The sequence below is a fragment of the Zeus faber genome, assembly GCF_960531495.2.
Source record: "Zeus faber genome assembly, chromosome: 5".
NCBI classification, from domain to species: domain Eukaryota; kingdom Metazoa; phylum Chordata; class Actinopteri; order Zeiformes; family Zeidae; genus Zeus; species Zeus faber.
In genome coordinates, this window is record NC_137192.1 from 20312546 (window position 1) to 20334498 (window position 21953).

Here is a 21953-nt window from a genome sequence, read left to right on the forward strand (position 1 = left end):
GTGTGTGTCTGTGTGTGTGTGTGTGTGTGTGTGTCTGTGTGTGTGTGTGTGTGTGTGTGTGTGTGTGTGTGTGTGTGTGTGTGTGTGTGTGTGTGTGTGTGTGTGTGTGTGTGTGTGTGTGTGTGTGTGAGAGCGAGAGAGAGAGAGAGAGAGACGATTTAGAAGAATGATTTAGTGACTGAACGGAGAATGAGAAGAACAGATTTTAAAGGAGTGAGAGGTCATCGTCGAGTGCCTGATGTCGGCCCTGAAGGCGTCCTCAGCCGGTGTGGATAATTAACACAATAAATAAAGAATCCAAGCTGACAGTCTTTATGCTTTTGTATTTTAATGTATTTTACTGAAGCTGCGTCGGCTCAAGAGGGAAGGTCGAAGCCCATGGTTTGGTTGGTGGCGTTGGAATCCAAAATGAAAACGTCTGTCTGTCTGTCTGTCTGTCTGTCTGTCTGTCTATCTCTCTATCTATCTATCTCTCTGTCTGTCTGTCTGTCTGTCTGTCTGTCTGTCTGTCTGTCTGTCTGTCCATCTGTCCGTCCATCTGTCCGTCCATCTATCTATCTATCTATCTATCTATCTATCTATCTATCTATCTATCTATCTATCTAACCATCCATCCATCTGTCTGTCTTTCTGTCTGTCTGCCTGTCTGCCTGTCTGTCTGTCTATCTAAAAGGTGTTTGAGTGTTTGGTGTTGGGCTTTCCCTCCATTGTACGGCTACACTGGAAATTTGAAGCCTTGTGGCTTGACCATATTGTAGTATATATTGTACTTTATATTGTTCATTATATTATACTATATATTGTACTTTATATTGTACTATATATTGTACTATATATTGTACTTTATCTTGTACTTTATATTGTACTATATAGTCATATATATTGTAGTATGTATTGTACTATATATTGTACTTTATATTGTACTATATATTGTACTGTATATTGTACTTTATATTGTACCATATATTGTACTTTGTATTGTACCTATATTTTACTGTAAATTGCACTATATATTGTACTGTTTGTTGTACTGTATACTGTACTGTATATTTTACTGTATATTGGAATGTATATTGTACTGTGCCATCTCTGCTCTGGCGCCTCTTTGTCCAATGTCCTGGCAACAAATCACCTTCCTCCATTTCTTTTTTTCGTTGGATTTCCTTGGCCGCCGTGGTTGCTGGGGGCTCCCGGGCAGAAGCAGATCTGCCCGCACAGAGCTCCGGCTGTGAAACGGATCCCTGCGTACACGGCTTGATGTATCTGCTTTCCTTTTCATTTCCCAGGAATGTGACCAGGTCCATATTGATGACGTGGCATCAGACGACAATGGGCAGGACCTGAGGTAAAGCCTCCGCTGTACTTCTGTACTTTTTTAATACTTTTTAGTTGTTTTTTTTCGAAGAGAGCCTTGTATTGTGTGCAATTCTTTTATTAGAGGGATCAGCTATTGCGTCTTCTGAACCAGACTTGCCCTTTTGATTTTGGTTCAGACCGGGATTAAGCAAGGACACAGGACCGAAGAGAGAGGAAGTGTGTGTGTGTGTGTGTGTGTGTGTGTGTGTGTGTGTGTGTGTGTGTGTGTGTGTGTGTGTGTGTGTGTGTGTGTGTGTGTGTGTGTGTGTGTCTGTGTCTGTGTCTGTGTGTGTGTGTGCACGGAGCGGGTTATATTCTCTGCACTTCCAAGTCATATAAAATGTCAGAGCGTCTTAATAACTCATATAGTTGTCATCAAATATCCCTTTATTGCCGCCGTCCCTCCAGACATTTTATGCAGAAACTTGTTAAAGTGGTTTTGGATTACGGAGAGAAAATGTTTTTTGTTTTTTTGTTTTTTTTCTTTCATTGCATTTCTTTTTCTTTTGCCTTTTTTCATCATTTCTTATTCATATTCTATTCATCTCATCTTAAAAAGGAGTTATTATGACTTATGACTTTATTTTAATTTATTTTACTCTTTCATCATTTTAAATCAGCACTGTACTTAAACTAAACTAGAAAATGATGAGTTAATGTCATAGTGATTTTTTTTCCTATTGCACACAAAAAAGTAACTCCTAGGATTACACACTGTGACACCTCATGTCATGCTGAGCAGTTTGGCTCCAGACACGGTTTTCATGGTTTTCCGTGTTGTGCTCCCGCAGCACGTACAGCTTTGGAACGGACGGCTTCCAGACGCCGGCGGGGGCTGGGTCCCTGTGCCTGGGCTCAGGCGTGCACGGAGGCGTGGACTGGATGAGGAAACTGGCCTTTCGCTACCGCAGGGTGAAGGAGATCTACAACGCCTACAAGAACAACGTGGGAGGTAGGTCGGACTCAACGGACTTATTTGAAACCTGAAGACTTTCCCGTAAGGTGAAGGAGTTGCCAAACACGTGGCAGCACAGAAAAGACGGAGTGTTTTCGGACAGTTTTGTGTGGTCTCGTACCCCGAGCCTCCGTGTGGAAACCCTCATGCTGGATTCAGCTCCTGGACTGGCCTGGTACCTAGGGGTGGTCTTAGTGATTTGGAGGCTTGAGGCAGGACCAATGTGAGGCCCTTCACCACCTCCACCTTAATGCAAGTCTGGCTAGTACACAAAAACAATTTATTTTCAGTGAGCAAAGTGAAATGAGAATTCTAACTGAACCAACCAATGCTCTCTACTCAGTTAGAAGGAGATATATCTATCAGTAGTGGGAGAAGTACCAATACACATAAAATAACTAGTGCAGTGTTTTACACAGAGCATTTTAGTGACGGGTGAAAATTCATCATCTCAGAGAAGCTGGAACCCAGCAGGGCCCTGTGGTGGGAGGGGTTCAGATGTTGCTTTGCAGAACAGATGTTGCCAAGTGCTGCCGTTACAGGTCCTGATTTTGATTTTGCCATCCAACTCACCGCCATTGTTCCGTAAATCAGACGACTGGGGGAGACATCACTCACTATGACTCCGTGGCTCAAAGAGATATGCTGCTGTAGGAGGACATGAGGGTTCGATGTAGAGAGAGTTTGAAAGGCGGCACCCCGAGGGTGTGTTTAAAAGCGCCCGGAGGCCACAGTTAAGTTCTGTTCCTTTAATCAAATGATGGGACGAGAGGTCCGACCTTCAGATGCAGTGATGCAAAGAATCAAGTCGTTGGATGACAACTTAAGTGTCCGAGTACATGAAGGTTCGATGCCAGGTCAGATTTCAAAAGCCAGCACCACCAGGGCACGTTAAAGAGTGCCCTCGCCCTTGCGCTCAGGCCTGATTTCGGGCGCTTTAAAACGTGCCCTCTGGATGCCGACTTTCAAATGCTCTCTTGGCATCAAACCCCCAAGTCCTCTTACAGCAGCTCATCTCTTTGAGCCACTGAGTCTGACGGAGCTCAGTCGGTCTCATCCAATCATTTTGCGTGAAGGAACGGGACTTGGATGGAAATTTCTGGACTTCAACCTGCCACGGCAGCACCGGACGGCAGCGTCTGAGCAATAGGCCACCAGGCCACCTTCACACCGGCCCTCGTCTCTGGGCGCTTTTAAACATGCATTTGCCTTGCCAGCTTTCAAAAGCTCACCTGGCATCAAACCCTCACGTCCTCCAACACTGAAGGGTATTGGGTTCCTTAATATAATATAACCCTTGTAGTGCCGTGAAAGAAGTTTATTGTTACTTTTGCTTATTTACCTGGTTGATTTATCTTATGTATGCAATCGCCAAACTATGCCATATGGAAAGACCGCCGATGCTGGTAGCAAGCTTACCAACCAGGCCACATTGGTGGAAGTGATGACTACTACTCGTAGAAAATTGGCGTCTTAAATCCCAGTCTTTCCAGTACAGGTCCGAACGTACAGTTTTTTTAAAGCGATGTGACGCTGATTCGGGGTTGAGAGTTGGTAAAACAAATTCCTTCCCGGGGTTTTTTGGCGGCGTTCCGTTCAGCCGCCGCTGATTGCATCTGGCGGCGGTTCCTCCAGCAAGTTGGAAACCATGTAGTGCAGTGTTTTGGGGTTTTGGCTCCAGAGCATCGTGTGAGAAGTGTCCGTCTCGAGGTCTTCAGACCGTGAGACCGTTCCCAAGACAAGGCAGGTTGTTTGTTGTGCTGCGTTCTGAGCAGAGCGTGTGGCGTTGCAGGTCTGCTGGGAAGCCCCAAGCGGGAGGAGTGGCTGCAGCTCAGGAGGGAGATGGAGGCTCTGACCGACCTGTGGCTCACACAGGCCCTGAAGGCCCTGGCTCTGATCAACTCCAGGTCAGGACAAGGCTGTTCAATGCACACACACACACACACACACACACACACACACACACACACACACACAGACACACACACACACACACACACACACAGACCCCTCCATAAGTTGTAAAGGGTTTGATAGATAGATAGATAGATAGATGGATAGATAGATAGATAGATAGATAGATAGATAGATAGATAGATAGATAGATAGATAGATAGATAGATAGATAGATAGATAGAGACAGATACCATAATTACTCCTCATAACCTAAAAAAAAATGCATCATGAAGCATTTTTTGATCATTTGCCATTTGTGCCTGTCCAGGCCGAACTGTGTGAACGTGCTGGTGACGACCACGCAGCTCATCCCGGCGCTGTCCAAGGTGCTGCTGTACGGCCTGGGATCCGCCTTCCCCATCGAGAACATCTACAGCGCCACCAAGACAGGTGACGCATGCCAAGATAATACAGAAAATGCGCAGCATATGAACAGCTAACCATTTAAAATGAACTGCGACCCCTTTTTCGAGGTACTCATACATTTATGACACCTGTTTTCATCACCCTGTTTTTAGGGAAGGAAAGCTGCTTCGAGCGCGTCTCCCAGAGGTTCGGTCGCCGGGCGGTGTATGTGGTCATAGGAGACGGGGTAGAGGAGGAGACCGTGGCAAAGAAGGTGAAAACTACTTTGGATTATTCCATCTGTTGGAGACTGCTTAACATCTCGACCTTCTGACCGACTCAGATGCAGCACAGAGCTTCTTTGGTCAATGTAGTACAAAAAAGAATACTTGGAATAGTGCAATTCTCTGTAGGTGCACACCCTAAAAGACAACGACCCTGAGACATAAACATGATTATTTACATGATTTATGGATTGAATACTCTTCAAATCCTTCCAAATATTATACGCTTAATCAATTAATTTTGTTTGTATTTTTTGTTTTGTTTTCCATATCTTTAGAAGAACATGCCTTTCTGGAGGGTGTCCTGTCGAGCCGACTTGGAGGCCCTGAGCCATGCACTGGAGCTGGACTACCTCTGAAGGCCTCGACGCTCCCGGGAGACATGGATCCAAGAGACTTTCCTGGTGATCCTCTCCGTTGGTTTGGGAGGAAAACCGGACCCTGACCCGAACCCTAAAGCCAAAGGACCTGTGAGGACTTTGAAGCCAGTAGGACGAACTTATTGTAAATATCGTCACAGATCAAGATGAACGGACCAAAGTCGCTTCTCCGACCCCAGGGAACTGTGTTTATTACTGGAAATCATGTTTTATCTGCATTTTTTTTTTTTTTTTTTTCCTGTTCTTATAAAGTCCAAACTTTATTTCTCCTTTCGATTTCGGTGCAAATCAATGGTTTGAATCAATTACACTTTCTATTGGACAACCAATTACTGGAAGAGAGAATGACTCAAAAAGAGGTCAGAAGTCTTAAAAGTTATGATTTTGGGAGGGATCTCACTTTCAATATATTCTTCAATCACTTTACCTATGTATGTATAGGCTAGACCATTATGAAATAACATTTTCCCACATAGTTAGACTTTTTAAATAGATAATAATTTACCTTTAAAATATGAGCTATTTATTAATCAATTAAATCCTACAAAGAAATGAGGCCTAGACATTTTGGGAGCTTAGCACAATAAAATAGCCTTCAGAAACAAAATATTCCCCGGGGACTAAAAAGATAGTTTAAAGATAGATAAAAAAAAACAAAGAAAAAAAACAAAGAAAAAAGTCTTGAAAATGCTGTATGATAGGCTAGTGCTTGAATGATTCTTTTGATTATGGGTTGTATATTTCTTCATGTTTTAACTTTGTCCACGGCCATTGGAATAATCTCTGTAATATAGATGAACGGGTGAGGTTGTGCATGTGCCTACTACACTGCCTGTCGGCTTGGCTACGGTTTGTATATAATGCTTTATTGTGGATTTATTTTGTTGGACAGTTATAATAGAATAATAAACATAAGTTAATAACAATTTGGGGAACCCTGAGTGTTATTTTTCAATTGAAACTTCACTTTGACTTGAGAGTGATGAGTATGTGGTGATGGACAGATTATAAGACTAACATAGAAGGTCAATACATCAAAATGGTAAATGTCTACTATAAGATAAGATAAAATAAGATAAGAATTGATTTGCATGTATCACACAGCACCAAAGCAGGAGAGAGCGAAAAGTATTTCCGTTTTTTATAATGTAGTGTATGACTTCCTGCAGTTAGGAGGGTAACTGTAAGAGAGGGAGAGTCTCCCTCTGCTGGAGAGAGGATGAACTTCACTAAAAAAAAAAAAACGCAGTACTGTATATGCAGTTGTCGGTTAAAAATGTTCTTTACTTCAAACAAACTTACAATTGAAGTACAACATCCACAAAAAAAAAAGAGTGCACTTCATGCTTGAAATCACACTTTCAATTATAATCCAGAATAAAAATAATAAAAGAAACTGGTAGGGATGCTCGTGGATGAGTCATTTTTTCCACTGAAGATAATAATAATAATAATAATAATAATAATAATAATAATAATAATAATAATACAGCCAGAGGTAATTTCAAAGTCTTAGAGAAGACAATACCGAAACATTTATATTGTAAAAAAAATGTAGCGGCTATACATACATACTTTTTGGAACAATACTGGCACTGCCTTACACGCAGTGAGCCACACCTTCTCATATTCATTTAGGCGTCATTGACAGAGACCATCTTGAAGCCTCTGATGATGGTGTTGTTGCTCAGAGCCAGACTGGCTTGCAGCATCTTGGCCCCCAGCATATTTGGGCGAAAGGTGATTTGCTGCTGCACTCGACCACCCGGCCGGAGCGCTGACATACTGGAGAGAGAGAGCGAGAGAGAGAGAGAGTCGTTATTCAGTTATCAAATTGGGGGGTTTTGTGTGTGTGTGTGTGTGTGTGTGTGTTTAAAATGTCCTGGGGTTATTAAGTTATTGTCATAATTTTTACTATTTAGTACATTGTGATGGGTACATTGTTCGTCATCAATTAGCCAAAGAGTTGACTTTTCCTTTGACTGTCTTATCACCTGTCACTCACTCACTGACGAATCCTACGCATCTGGCAGAGTTGGGAGTTGAGTTGCGCAAAACAAACCAGTTTGTCGAGGCCTGTAAAATACCTAATTCGCATATCTGAAAATTCAGTTCCACGTATTAATCTAGATATATCTTCTTTAGCCTTTTAGCTTAACACTTAAAATAGTAATTGGAGCCTGCATGAAGAATCTGAATGCAACATGGGCCTTAAGGGATCGTCATTATGGATAGATTATTTTCCAAAACTCAATTCCATTTACTATGTATTCTATATACAAAACATAAATTAAAAAAAATATATTACTTTTTAAAAATAATTTTTATACATAGTAAGTAAAGTAAGCACTTTTTAAAATATTCAGTTATAAAGTGATTTACACTTTTACAATTTTTTTTAAGAATTTAAATGAAATAAAATAAAATGGAATAAAATAAAATGAAATAACATTTATAACACACACACACACACACACATACACATCTTTACATCAGCATTACTACTAGAACAAGTTACAATTTTCCGAGTTTCCCTTCAACGCAACATCGGCTGACGTAACGACGCGCCGCTCCAGAAACGAATGAATTTTTCTCCACTTTCACTTTTTCCACTAGTTTCTGCTCCAAATGTAGATCGATACTGATCAAACTCCAATGACAAGACGTCTGGAACGCACCCGTTATAACGACACCTCAAGCATGTCTCCGCGTACTGCCGTTGTCGTGTTACTACTACAGATACTTGCAGGCTGGACCCCTGATAATAACAATCTGAATAAAGTTTGGGCTTCTACCTGTATTTGACCTTGCCCTGGATCAGCCCGGCCCCGGTGATGGTGAGCTCGCCGCTGACTGGCACAGAGAACGGGTTGAAGAAGCTGATCGCCGCCGCGTGCTTGGTGTGCGGTGTGAGAGAATCTCCACCTGCAATCTAACGCGAGGGGAGAGAACAGAGTCAGTGGTTTTATTGATAACACTCCTCATCCCGTTGAGGTTAACAACAAGGCAACCTGAGCACTGCGGTGATTCACGAAAGAACCACAAAGCCTTTCACATCTTCAAATCACTGGACAAAAGCTTCATTTATACCCTGCAACAAGGGCGACACAGTATGAAATGCGTTTTTGAGATCCCCGGTATAAAGATCAGGTTACTCATCCCATTTATTTCATCCTCCTCATTAAAATAGCTGCAAAACAGTTTGTGAAATACTGTGGATTTCAGTTGTTTTTGCATTGATATAATATACATTTACTTGGACCACCGGTATAACATAACAAGAAACACACACGTTCGATTTTGGATTCTTTTTTGACACAAAATGTCGTCCTCCTACTTTATGTATGTATATATAATTGACGTTGGATGTTGCTATATTCATTAATAATAAATCGGCTACTTTAAGAATTAATTTTGCCTCTCAAAAGAAGAACGGTTAAAACGAGGGAAAAAAAAGAAAAGATCAACAACAATGTAAATACGTTTTTGTCGCGACCAGTGATTCAGTGAAAGTGGAAAAGTCATGTTCGGGAAAAAAATGAAGAAATAAAGTTGCAAGAACAGGTGCGTTCAGCAGATCCAACAACAAAACCGGCTTCATGCGAAACCTAAACGCCGGTCATCCGAAGGCTTTTCGGGGGCAGCATCCAACTATCTGATGCGTTTTTGGGTTCAGCGTGAAGCGGGCTTCACAATCAAACCCGGTGGTGAGTTGTAATTATGAAAAAAAAACTTGCAGTGCTGACAGCACCTGTATGGAGAGCTGGGGGCTGGTGATGTTGAACTCCTCGAAGGCCAGGACCCGCTCCTGGGTGCGCACGTCCTCCAGAACCACGGCCAGGTTGACCAGACACTCACCCGCCACGCCCTCACACAGCGCCGGGTCGATCTGGTGATGCAGCGCTTTGACTGGGGACGAGGAAACAGACGGTCACGAAGTCAGAAAGAGAGAGAGAGAGAGAACGCGAACGACGGGCCGACGTGATGGAGAGGAAAGCTGAGGCTGAGTCAGTGGAGATAAAGCTTCATTTAAGGATATATTTAATGTGTTACAAAAATCACTGCTAGGTCGTGTTAAAGTTAATGTCCATTAATGCAAATTGCACCCAACGGCACAATTGTACAACCTGTTATTTCTTTCAGAATGTCGATACAGTCGATAATGTTTTTCTTAAGTAAGTTGCCATTGTTTAGGTTTATTTTATTGAACATTATATATTATTCGTTTTTTTTGTATATTGCCAAATAGTTATTGTTTTTTATTTTGAGGAAAATTTTTATTGTTTAATGGCAATTTTTTTCTATCTTCTAATTCATTTTTAGGTTTTTTGCATATTGCAATTGTGCATTTTTTTCCAATTTTTATTTGTATTACTTTCTTATTATTGGCTTATTATTATTAATGCACATATCTGTATATACATAAGCATATTCCCTCTATCTATTCCATTTTATTTCATTTTATTTTTATTGTATTTTATTTTATTCTATATATTTTTATTTTATTCTATAAGTATTCAACTTACTGTATTACGTTATTAGGAGTCAGTTAGTCGGTCTATTAGAAAGATTTTTTTTTCCTAGGACATATTGTGTGTTATCACCGGGTGCGTTGCATTACATTTCACTGCATATATGTATGAAAGTATGTATATGTATGTGACAAATAAAAATCTTGAATCTTGAAATTGGCTATTGTTTTTTTATGGGAGCTGCTATGACAACGCAATTTCCCCCGCAGGGGTGAATCAGTAGTCTATCAATCAAAGTAATTTGTGACTCACTGCAGCAGCAGGTTGACCAGGAGTGGGTGTATCTCAGTGGAAAGTGACTCACCCTCCAGTGGAGCCAGTTTGATGAGGCTGTGCGCCTCCCAGAAGCTGTCGAAGGGGCTGCTGTCGTACTCCTTGGCTTGGGCGTCGAGATGCTCCTTCATCACCTTGGCAACTGCCTCTGTGTTGGTTACCGTCACCGCGAAGAGGACGGGCTCCCCGGCAACCGGAGCTTTGTCCAGAGTCAGGGAGACGGACACGCCGTGGGACGCGTCTAAAGAGCAAAGACAATGGAAAAAAATAAAATTAAAATTAAAAAAAGACCTGAGATTATGGTACATGCGTTCGGTGACTGTTTATGAAATCATCCCGATGAAAGAAATGGATGTAAAGTTAAAGTTAATCAAAGCGATTCATTCTTACCCGTCCTTGGTGATACGTCCTCTGACACTGAGGAACATCTGGACCTAAGTGTGGAATTAGGACCTGGATAATAAAGAGAAAACAAGCCTCATGAAATGACAAAATGATTTATCTCAGTCCGCTAGAGCTAGAGTTGTTTAAAAGCTCTTGGGGCTCAAAGAACAGCGTAATATAATACATTACGGTCCTTAATCCACAATAAACATTGATGTTTAAAGTTTGAATATTTATTTCTCGCTGGGACGTACTTTTGTTGTGTTTGTAGTCAGCCGTGAGGTTCTGGGGCCGGGGGAAGCCGACGGCCTTGGTGCAGATGAGCACTCCCACCCTCTGGGAGTCGGTGCTGAAGCTGAGCGCCTGACCCTGGCGCACGATGACCGTCTGCACGGCGGCGTTCACCTCCGCAAACACGAAGGGAACGTCGAACGGCAGGTCGATGCGGCGATCCCTGATGGCTCTGACCGGGGCTGGGCCGCAGCAGAACACTCCTAGATCACATGAGATGAGATGAGCTATGATGAGATATGAGGGAAGGATGGAAGGAAGGAAGGAAGGAAGGAAGGAAAGAGAAGAAATAAATAAATGCATAGAAAAGGGAGACAAAAAGAAACAAGTAGAAAAAAAAGGGAATGATGAAAAAAGAAAGATAGAACAAAGTTATGTCAATGAGGATAAGGGGTAATATAAGATAGTATTGAATAAGATAAGATGAGGTGGGCTCAGACAAGATCAGATGAGACGAAAGATATGAACGGAAAAGAAAGAAAGAAAGGAATAGAGAGAAGGAAACTCAGAAGAAAGAAGAGATGATAAGTAAAAAAAAAAAAAAAAAACATTCCACACCTTTGCTCCTCTCCTGCGGCGTGGGGTCCAGCACCTGCCATCCCTCCATCCCTGCACCCAGATCTGCTCTGCTCATCCAGCACTCCACCCACACATGGAAGTTCCTGGAAAGAAGGGGGGGTGGGGGGGGGAGGGCGCCAACAATTTATAAAATGCGGATCTCGTATCGCGAAATAATATCATCAACATCGTTTAAAAACAGCGCTGACCATATGCTGTCCGTGCTGTGGTGCAGCTTCTTCCCCGTCTCGCTGTAGAACTCCTCGATCACCAGGTTGCCGTTGGTGTCGTGGGCAGAGTTGAAGTTTGTGACGACGCGGCATGGAATGCCAAGCACTCGCATGACTGGAAGACAATAGACACGTCACAAACGTCAGGGGCACACCGTCATGCACATGCCATCCGGGCGCTGTGTCGGGGGAATGGAAAGTTACGTTGAAAGCTGAAATAGCTCTTAAGCATCGGTGACGCATTCCTAACACAGATTTGGAAATTGCTATTGACTGTAAAATACGATTTATAAATATGAAATTGGATCGGTTTGGTGTGAATTAAAATTTATTTTAAGAACTTTTATGATGATTGATGATGATGATTAATATGATGATTATTATTATTATGATTATGATGATGATGATGATGATGATGATGATTATTATTATCGTTTTCATTATTATCAACATCATTATTATTATCATTATTATTATTATTATTATTGTTATTATTACCATTATGATCATTATCATTATTATCATCAACATCATGATCATTATCATTGTTATTATTATCATCAGGGCTGGATTCCTATTGTTTGTCCTCAGATTCTTATAATCTTTTATTTTCTTGGTGTTTTTCGGGCTAAAAGTATCTGAAACACGGTGACGGCAGTACACACAGACATGGTTGGGGTCTCGTTAGAACCGGGACCTTTCAGATGTCTTGTTGTTTGAGTTTGATATATGATATAATGTTCAATATCGAACATTATTGTCATCATCAACATTGTTATAATAATAATAATAATAATAATAATTTTATATATATATATATATATATATATATAATATTATAATCATCATCTACAGCAATATCATTATTATCATCACTTCCAGATCTTTGCTAGTCACCTGTGCACATGACGGCAGCGAACACCCAGCACTGTCCGTACTTGACGGGGCTGAAGCCGGACCTGGCCCACTGCACCAGGATGTCCCCGCTGCCCGACCACGTGGACGGGTGCATGCCCTGCTGGAAGTCCCCGGACCACCTCCCCTTCAGGACCCCCCGGTCATCCTCGCTGTTGATCTGCGGGGAAGAGGCGGAATGGTCTAAATCTGCAACGGTCACATTTTATGTTTAATGCTTAACGCGATAAAGTGGAAGCAAATTTATTTATTCCCTGGTTATGATGATCAGTAGGTTCAGCCACAGCACTGGTGAGGTTTTTATTACTTTTCATAGATTCCACACTATCAAAGTATTTCAAAATAGAGTTTTGTTGTAGGTGTGTTCATAAGCCAGTGGTGGAAAGTAACAAAGTACTTCTTACCTAAGTATATTCAGTTTTGGAGACTTTCAACTTTTACTCAACAACATTTCAAAATAAATATCCCTCAACAATATAGTTTTTATTTTTATTTAAATGAGGAATCATTTATGTATATATTTGTAAATATAGGCTATAGGAGACAGGATATGGGCTCTGTTATATCAGTGACTAACACTCTTAACTAAACGCACTACTTTATACTTTAAGCCCATTTAAGTGGCCTTCATTTGTACCGTAACAAAACCTGTTTCGTTGGCGCGAGCGAGTGCGTCTTTTGTTTCCACACAAAGTACTCCAACGTTTACGGATGAGTTCAGGTCCTAAGCATGCTCCGTCGTGCCCCGGCTCCGGCTCTTGAGGGTGTAAACAGTTTGGAGTGTAAAAACCAGCGCTCACCATGGCAGAGACCACCCTGCTGATGTAGACGGGGTTGGAGCGCTGGAGGTAATCCCTCCTGCTGTTCTTCATGTGCGGGGGGCTGACTTGCAGCAGACTGAGGCAGGCCTCCAGCACCTCAGGCTCATACTGCACAGGGGTTAAGGGTATTTCAGCTGTGAGTTTATGGTATACAGTGGAGTTTTTATTCAAATTAATTAATTATGCATAGAATGAATTATTTTGTACATTTTGTGTATTTTTGTATATTTTTTTTAATTTGGTGTCTTTGTATATTTGTATATTTTTTGCACATTTGGTGATTACAATTTTTGAATTTAAAAGCTTTTTTTAATGCTAATTGTCTGTACAGCTATGCACCAGCTCATCTTCACCACAAAAAATTCCTCATGTATGAAAATGTACATAAATGTATCTGATTCGGATTTTAAGAGTTCCACGTTCCAATTTCTAGGATTTCTTTGCGATGCAATTTTTAATTTAGAAAAATAATTTGGAAAAAAAAATTCTGACTACGGTATACTAAATCAGATGGTTGAGCGAACCATTTCATACACGTTCTCGAAATCTTGGTCATGAAAACGATTCTGATGTTTTTCGGGGGGTGGGGGGGGTGGTATTCTTTGTAATGCTCACCTGATCGAAGGACCACGGTCGGGACACGATGTTCATAGCTGTCCCCATGTAGAGCAAACCAGAGTCGCTCTGGACATATTCCTGCCTCTGGTCTTCAAAGGGAATAAAGACTGAATCCTCTGAAAAATAAAAGCAAGAGCAAGAGAATACTTTGACTTCATCATGAGGCCTTCGAGAGCCAAGGTCACTTATTTTTATCCACAATTTCTTATAATCTCACAATTTAAGAGGCAGCAAAACTGTCAGACTTAGGAGAGAAAAAACATCTGAAAATATTAAACAGACTAGATTTTGTTGCCAGTCTCAAAATAGAAGAGCGGGATGCTTAAAGGTGCTTAATTAAGGCAAACCACCGCCAAAAAAACACAAAACCTTCCATCAATAGCTGCTCAGATTATGTTGGTTTATTGTTATACAGAGCATTATTAATCACCAAGCAATCGTCTCTTAATTAACGTTTAGTGTGAGGATCTTACATTTCATCATTTCTTAATGGTCCTTTATTTCCAATAATTTATGTATATTTAGAGTCAAATAAATATATATAAATAGACAAATAGATAAATAAAATTAATAAATATAATTTTAAGTTAAGATTAATTTTTAAGTTTTATACATTCTTAAAATGTTTGAACACAAATTAAAATCTAGATTAAAGTACAAAAATGAAACATTTCCAAAATAAAGCTAAAATTGTTTGGTTATATAAGGCGTAATGCAAATATTATCGAGGATAAAACAACACAAATCCGATCTCGGCGTGTCCTTACCAGGGCACCAGGGGTTGCAGAGCAGCACGAACCTTCCCGCCTTGTAGCCCCTCCTGCTGCTCTGCGTCAGGACGTAGAGCAGCAGCCTGAAGGCTCCCACGGGCGCCGAGGCCGGAGCCTGGAGGAAGACAGAGAGGCGCTGGGGGTCCAGACCCTCCGGGCTGATGTACGCCCTCCAGCTGGAGGGGGAGCCGCTCTGGGAAAACGTGACGGGCATGGTGACGTACAGCTTGCCTGGTGGGACAAGGGAACAACAAAATAAGCATTGACATTGATAAAAAGAAGAAAGATCTCTGCACGTTTACTTGTATCCTTCTCTTATCTGTATTTACCTGTACCTGGACCCGCACTGACCTGTGTATCTCATGAGGATCTCTCACCTCACTTTCCTTGTTCAAAAAAAGAACAAAACTAAAACATCTCTTATTCTACTAATGCTACTTATTCCCAGAGTATGTTTAGCTGTGGCTGTAAAATACAACTCGCAGCCCATAAGTCACTTTGGACAAAAGCTTCTGCTAAATTAAGTCATGTGATTTAATATAGAACTTCAATTAGGCCAGATGAGGCAAAAATATTACAGCGAATAAGCAAAATAAAGCAAAATAATGGAATAGTACCGAGGAGAACTCTGACAACGAGGCCGTCGGTCTGAGGGTTGAAAGCTCGGCCCTGCAGCTGCAGACTGACCCTGAACGGGGCTCCTCTCCGGACCACCAGGAGCTTGGCGCTGCTGAAGCCCTGGGTCCGGTGGCTCTCCTGGTTCTCAGACAGCTCCAGGCTGACATGTTTGATTCTCAAATCTGAAAAAAATAAATAAATAAATTATATATATATATATATATATATATATATATATATATATACACAATACACAATATACATGTTATAATGCATCCAATTGTCCTGACACAAGTAATACCCAGAAATCAAAGATAAATGCAAATCCAAACTAATAATTTAACTGTCATCTACATTCATATCTAACCTTCCATATAAGTGTGTGTGTAGTGTCTGTAAGGTTCTCCGCAGTTCCATGACTCCACATGCCACCTCCACGGCTATTTAAACTACACATCACCCCTCCCAATCTCAAAAAAAAAAATTATAAATCTGTTGCACGTAATGACACACGTGAAGAAAGTGGATGGACTAGTTACCAGGAACCGTGATTGGGATAATGACGTGCAGGAGTCGCCCTGGGGCCTCGCCTCAGTTCAAGGTCTTACGCACAACATCCTACCTGTTTGACACATGAGTACGCAGAATCCCACTTCCAAATAACGGAGGGTTTGATTTTGGGGGGGGGAGGGCGGGTCTCTCGGTCTCCGTCTTCAAAGAAGGGATTCCCACCTTCTTTAAAGCATGAACTAGACATTGGTAATAGCATTCATCGGCCTTTCGGTGCGTAGGCCGTTTACATACAAGTGGAGTTAAGGAGGATAAACCAGAGAAAAAACACCCTTTGCTCTTCCAACCACGTGCTGCTTGAATTGTTTTTTAATTTAAGACAGGAACATGTGAGGGTGGGCAGTTTGTAGTGAACTTACCCACCGGGTTACAAGGGCAGCTATGCTTGATTCATAAATCAATTCAGACGAAAATTTAAAATCGTGGTTAATAAATGTTTTTATTTTTATTTTTATAAATGATGTGATTAGAACCAAATGTCGTCAAGTGACTACTGTTTGGGCTCATTCCCTGTCGGCGAAAAAAGTCTGAAGCAGTTCCAGGCCATGCACGCTATGACTTGATATGAGAAAGTACCGTGGTACTGCCCTTCTTCCCAGGAAGGCTCTGTTATGCATCGATTAAAACCATTTACGTGTGTGGTGTTCACGCACACAACACACACCTGTGCTACTTTCACAGCTTTAGCACGGCACCAAATACCTGGCAACATCCGCTAACAATCTGCATTTGTCATCAGGGGGAAAGAAAGAAAAATCCCGGGTCTCAGTCGCGGGTGACATGACCCACAACGTGTTACAACGTGCGTTTCATCGTTTTTTGTTCCCGTTTTGTGTCTGAATTAAACTTGAGATATACTTTGAACAGAGAGGTGTTTTTTTTGTTTTTTTTAATTTGCGATAATGTTAAAGGTACATATATGCCCACTCTGTGAGAGTAGGTAGAATTGAGTTTGAGTTCCCTAATTTCACAGAAGCTAGGAGCTGGAACCTGAACAATTTCACCCACAACAATTAAATGATTTAAATGAATGAAGCTGTAGAATCGCAAGTCAACAGAGCATATCATATGCATGCTTTTCTTTCAACGAAAAAATAATATTTGGAATTGTGACGGTCCCTACCTAACCCTAATCAACGGTAGTGATGCGGGTGTGGTTAAGAGTTACTGTGTTGTTCTATATGTCAATAAAGGTAACAGAGGAATGCGGGTGTGGCCATCAGGTGGATTTTGAACATAAAAGACAGATTCGGGACAAAAAGGGCCAACTCCCAGCACTGATTGGGCTCTCTCTCTCTCTCTCTCCCTCCAAGGAGGTAAACTGTACAAAGGAGGAGGTCTGGGCTACAAAGGGAGCCGTCCTTATAGTGAACAGCTGTCTCAAAACTGGTGAAGGAATCAACAGAGCCTACCTAGTTGTCTCTGAACAGAAGTGTCTGTACTCTTACTGACCTGTGATTTGTCTCTGTTTCAAGTTTCTGCTGCTGTGTCAAGTCTCTCGCTCTCTCTCTCTCTCTCTCTCTCGTGCCTTACACCTGGATCACAGTGTAGGGGGTCCCCCCCGTTTATCCCCAATGAGGTGCTGGAGCGAGAGCTGCCGCGCTCCGGATAGATGGTGAGGGGGTTCCGCACTGTGAGCCTGGGATGTAAGGATGAGTGATTGAAGCACGTCCAGTCCCTGAAGAGGGAGGCACTCATGGTACTTAACGCTCAGTCCCTGGATGTGTCATTTAGGGTAAAACACGAAACTGGTTACTATCTGATCTAGGCCAGTTCAGGGAATGCTAAATGCTTTCACTGTAGGGAAGGGAGGGACACATACGTGCCGCACGCCCGAACAGACAGCGGGTAGAGGAGCCGGGCGAGCCTGTGATATTTGTGGCTACCATCTAGTAAGTAGTCAAAATTTGTATTGGCAGATGTTTGGCAATTGAATATTTATTTAACTTTCCCCAAAATTAGTTACCACTAAAATAGCATCTGATAAAACATCAAATGTAATGTGTAATTGCAAGCTGCAGTTGTGTCCAGAATTTAAATGTACAACTTTTCTTAAAACATTTTGCACGATATGCTGCCTTTTAACCTTTCTCTAAATAACACGTATAACTCTTCCTTTGCAAATTTCAAGTCAATGTGAAATTTGCCAATGAGTTTCAGTAGCCACACCTGTCCTGGGTCAAGATATTTGGGGCCCAGGATCAGTGTGGTTGCATACCTATTGCTTGTTGGTTGGTCTAACCAGCAACAGGTAAAACCCCAATCCCCACACACCCTCAGGAGAGGAGCCCTTGTCATCACGTGTCCATCCGCTCCTGGGCTTGTTCCACCTAGCTCCCTCTTCACGATAACCTTGTGTTTCCTCAACCCCATCCTCTGTGCCGGAGGGCTCTGAATACGGCACTTGGGTGGCGTGTGGTTGGCAAAACTGCCACAATTCTATTCAGTTATGATGGTTCAATGAAAACCTAATTCCTTAATAAAATAAATGAAATGACATCACCAGAAGAACAGACAATACACCTACATAGATGGATTAGCTTCATTTTTATTCATCTGCCCTTTTAGTGTATGACTTGCTGCATTTGTGCAAAACTGCCAAAAGATAATACTAAATCTGTAAACCCAACAATTCAACAAACACCGAATTGAATCACACTTTCTTAGGTCATTATTTTACAATCCACCATCGCCATCTAGTTTCTAAATATCTATTCAAAATGTTAAGAATAGTATGGAAAAAAAAACAACCTTGGAATTAAAAAAGAACGATTAGTGAAAGTGATCAATTCATTTCTCTCGACATTATAGAGTTCTACACGAGCCCAAAAGTCCATTACATGACGGTGTCGTTCATTTTGCTTTAGATTTCATCTTGTGTTATCGGCAAAACCTCGAAAAACTTGGAACAACGCATCTTCCTCCTCCAGTGTACACATGTAAGTGACAATCAAAAGAATCATTCTGCTGGCCAGCTGCCACCTGCCGTCCTCAAGGGGCAAAACTTCATATCCAACTCCTAAATCCATCCAGTCTCTCAATAAAACTATTAACACCAGCGTGGCCTCTGTGTTCACAAGTCAAATGTCACTTTGGATGACAGAGAAGGATGACGGCATCTTCGTGAGGACATTCCGGCATGGTCCATGAGGTCCAAAATACAGAGTTTACTCCTTATTCCTGAGCAACAGTCCTCGGCTTGTTGTAAATAAGAAAGTCTGAGATGTCGTGCCACACGTTGCTGTCGTGGTAGAGGTAGTCCATAGAAGACTGGAGCGAGGGCTGCAGCGTGTGAGGGTAGTACTCAAACAGCCACAGGACCACGCCCCACACCAGGGTGGCAAACAGAGGGAAAGGATCAGTCTTCGGCTGCGGAACGAAACCCTTCTCTACCGCCAGGCGCGACAAGGCAAACAGGATCCTAGACAGCAAGTACATGTTGATCTAAAAAGTAAAGAAGGTTATGTAAAAGTCAATGAAAATCTGTAAATTGTAGGCAACTAACTACTAATTGACTACTAGGAGCAAATTCTTTTTTTTTTTTTTACTATTTTTTAAAAAGAGTAGAGAACTTTCGCCAAATCAAGATATAAGCACCAAACCACTACTATATATATATATATATATATATATATATATATATATAAAATGAGTATTGTAATTGGGATTTGTCAAAAGACTGTACTATATACACATAATAGTCATGCTGGGTTATATTGTTTTGGTAGAAGGTAATAATTACCAAAACATGAATAAATAGGCTGATAAAAATGCAGCTAAAGGTTTTGATACACCAATGAAGCATTCACCATGTCTTCACAAACTGGCATTTTATTTTATTTTTATTTTTTTGTATTGTTTTCCCCTAGAGTTAGCTGTCATCAATTTGAGGATTCCGCCCTGGTTTAAAGTAATTCCTAACCGCAGACACAATCCACTTGACTTCACTCCCTCGTGCGCCAGCTCTGTGGCATATTGAATCACAAATGTTTATGACAGATTCAAAATGTATTGACAGGTGTAACACTTTTCCACAGAACTGTTTGCTCTGGATTGGATTTAGCAGCATTTTAGGACTGTATCAGCCCAAAACCAATACCAAACATCTGATGGGTGCATCGCTATTGGAATTGATAATACATAAGAAAACCTGACCTACCTGACTATTAATGTTGTTGTTCTCCCCAAAAACCAACCATCCTCCGATGCACGCAGCCAGAAAAGAGTGTGCCTGCAAACTCCTCCCCTGGATCTTCTGCTGCACGGCTTGCAGTCCCTTGTAGGTGAACACAAAGTAGGCCAGGTTGCGGGAGTGTGTGTATGTGGCCTTTGCGATAGCGTTCAGTTTGTCCTTCAAACTAGGGCCAGAATAGAAATGCACAGAACATATAAGAACAACGGTAATGGTCTGTCAAATAGAATCGTGAGTTCAGCTTAAATTGTCACCTTCCGTTTCTAAAGAGGAATGTCATCACAAGAGCATGGGGCGCTCTGATCTTGGCCCCGTATCTGAGAACAACCAAACAAAGGCAATGTAAACTGCAGAATAATGCCATTAGTGTGGCAGGAATTCAATTCACAATAATATAACTAAATACATAATGACAGAAATGGAAAAAGATGAATAAATATTATATTACAACTCACAAAAAAAATGTTAATAGAAAAAACACAAATATATTTCTCCATTCACAAATAATGTATAAATTGTGTAAACCACCTTGTTGAATGAATGTAGAATAATTTATGTGATTAATACGTTAGTAATGCAACAGTACGCGACACGAAGCCACATATTACTGTACACTACCGTATTACGTTTTAGGAGTCAGTTGGTCGGTCTATTAGAAAGGAATTTTTTACTCTTATTTTTTTCCTAGGACATATTGTGTGCTATCACCGGGTGCGTTGCATTATATTTCACTGCATATATGTATGAAAGTATGTATATGTATGTGACAAATAAAAATCTTGAATCTTGAATATGAAAATAACATGCAACATTTTGGGGGGGGGGGGGGGGGGGGGGGGATGGTCTACACAGAACATGTAGTACATTATTTTTGAATGGAACCTGATACTTGTTTATCTTTCATGCGTTTAAAAATCTTTGTAGAGTTGTGGATCATAGCATTCATTTATATTCATGTATTTATATTTAATTTCTGAACTGTCACAATGAGAAGTGCTTCCACACACACAAGGCAAGGTCAATTACATTTCTGACCCACTGCTCAGTCACCTGCTGACTGTACGTCATCAAGTGTTCAAGCACTGAAGTTACTTTTGATCGCGAACGTGAGTAACGCGATCGATCTGCTCCAACGAGCAGAATTCAGCAGAACGCAACAGAATGCAGCCTCGGTGACGTCACGGTAAATAGGCAAGGCGCGGGGCTGCTAACTATTAGCTCACAGCTTCGATGATAATCTGGATACTTGAATGTGAAGACTCACACTGCGCCATTTCGGAATCCTTTCAAAACCGCCAGCGCTGCTCTGTATTTCTCTTTCTGCAACACGTGATTGACGGTATACAGGAAAGTTTTCAGTAGCTCTGGACCTGCCATCTTCTCCACTTGCCGAAGGGAAGGGAAGGGAAGGGAAGGGAAGGGAAGGGAAGGGAAGGGAAGGGAAGGGGGGGGGACAAATGAAGGTTGCACAGCGCCGCTCCCGTAGGACGGCGTCTCTGGGTCCGCGGTCTAAATATACCGGAGTGGAGCACGACCACCCCGCACGACGTTCCAAGTGTCCTCAGAAATACAACCATGTTCCGAGGAAAAAACGACATGAGCTCTTTAAAGGACAAATACAATTTAGATTGAACTCCAAGAGGTTAAAAGAAGACATACGTACATACATATATACATACATATAAACATATATATATATATATATATATACATACATACATATATACATACATATAAACATATATATATATATATATATATATATATACATACATATATACACATATATAAACATATATATACATATACATATATATACATACATATCGACATATATATACATATATACATATACAGTATATATACTTACATAATATGTAACTATATTATATATATATATACTTA

The 21953-nt window shown here is 41.2% G+C and overlaps 3 protein-coding genes across 3 annotated transcripts in view; 1 reads left to right on the forward strand and 2 right to left on the reverse strand.

Moving 5' to 3' along the window:
- eya2 (EYA transcriptional coactivator and phosphatase 2) overlaps positions 1-6169 on the forward strand; it is a 34915-nt gene extending 28746 nt beyond the window's left edge. The window contains exons 11-16 of the mRNA XM_080001511.1: positions 1287-1345; positions 2148-2308; positions 4104-4218; positions 4536-4657; positions 4786-4886; positions 5175-6169. Of these exons, the coding sequence (XP_079857637.1) occupies positions 1287-1345; positions 2148-2308; positions 4104-4218; positions 4536-4657; positions 4786-4886; positions 5175-5255 (639 nt within the window). The 3' untranslated portion in view covers positions 5256-6169. The remainder of the gene's footprint in view (positions 1-1286; positions 1346-2147; positions 2309-4103; positions 4219-4535; positions 4658-4785; positions 4887-5174) is intronic.
- Positions 6170-6616: 447 nt separating this feature from the next.
- On the reverse strand, positions 6617-15690 carry tgm5l (transglutaminase 5, like). Its single transcript, XM_080001454.1, has 14 exons — positions 15654-15690; positions 15286-15468; positions 14666-14899; positions 13896-14014; positions 13260-13388; positions 12442-12619; positions 11524-11659; positions 11315-11418; positions 10720-10959; positions 10472-10534; positions 10113-10322; positions 9028-9185; positions 8072-8208; positions 6617-7061 (listed from the first exon to the last, which is right to left on the reverse strand). Exons 1-14 carry the CDS (start codon positions 15658-15660, stop codon positions 6911-6913), a joined length of 2049 nt encoding a protein of 682 aa, XP_079857580.1. The 5' UTR covers positions 15661-15690; the 3' UTR covers positions 6617-6910.
- Positions 15691-18384: 2694 nt separating this feature from the next.
- pxmp4 (peroxisomal membrane protein 4) lies at positions 18385-21443 on the reverse strand. The gene is made up of 4 exons (XM_080001531.1): positions 21313-21443; positions 20303-20365; positions 20016-20214; positions 18385-19300 (listed from the first exon to the last, which is right to left on the reverse strand). Exons 1-4 carry the CDS (start codon positions 21423-21425, stop codon positions 19031-19033), a joined length of 645 nt encoding a protein of 214 aa, XP_079857657.1. The 5' UTR covers positions 21426-21443; the 3' UTR covers positions 18385-19030.
- Positions 21444-21953: the final 510 nt, after the last annotated feature.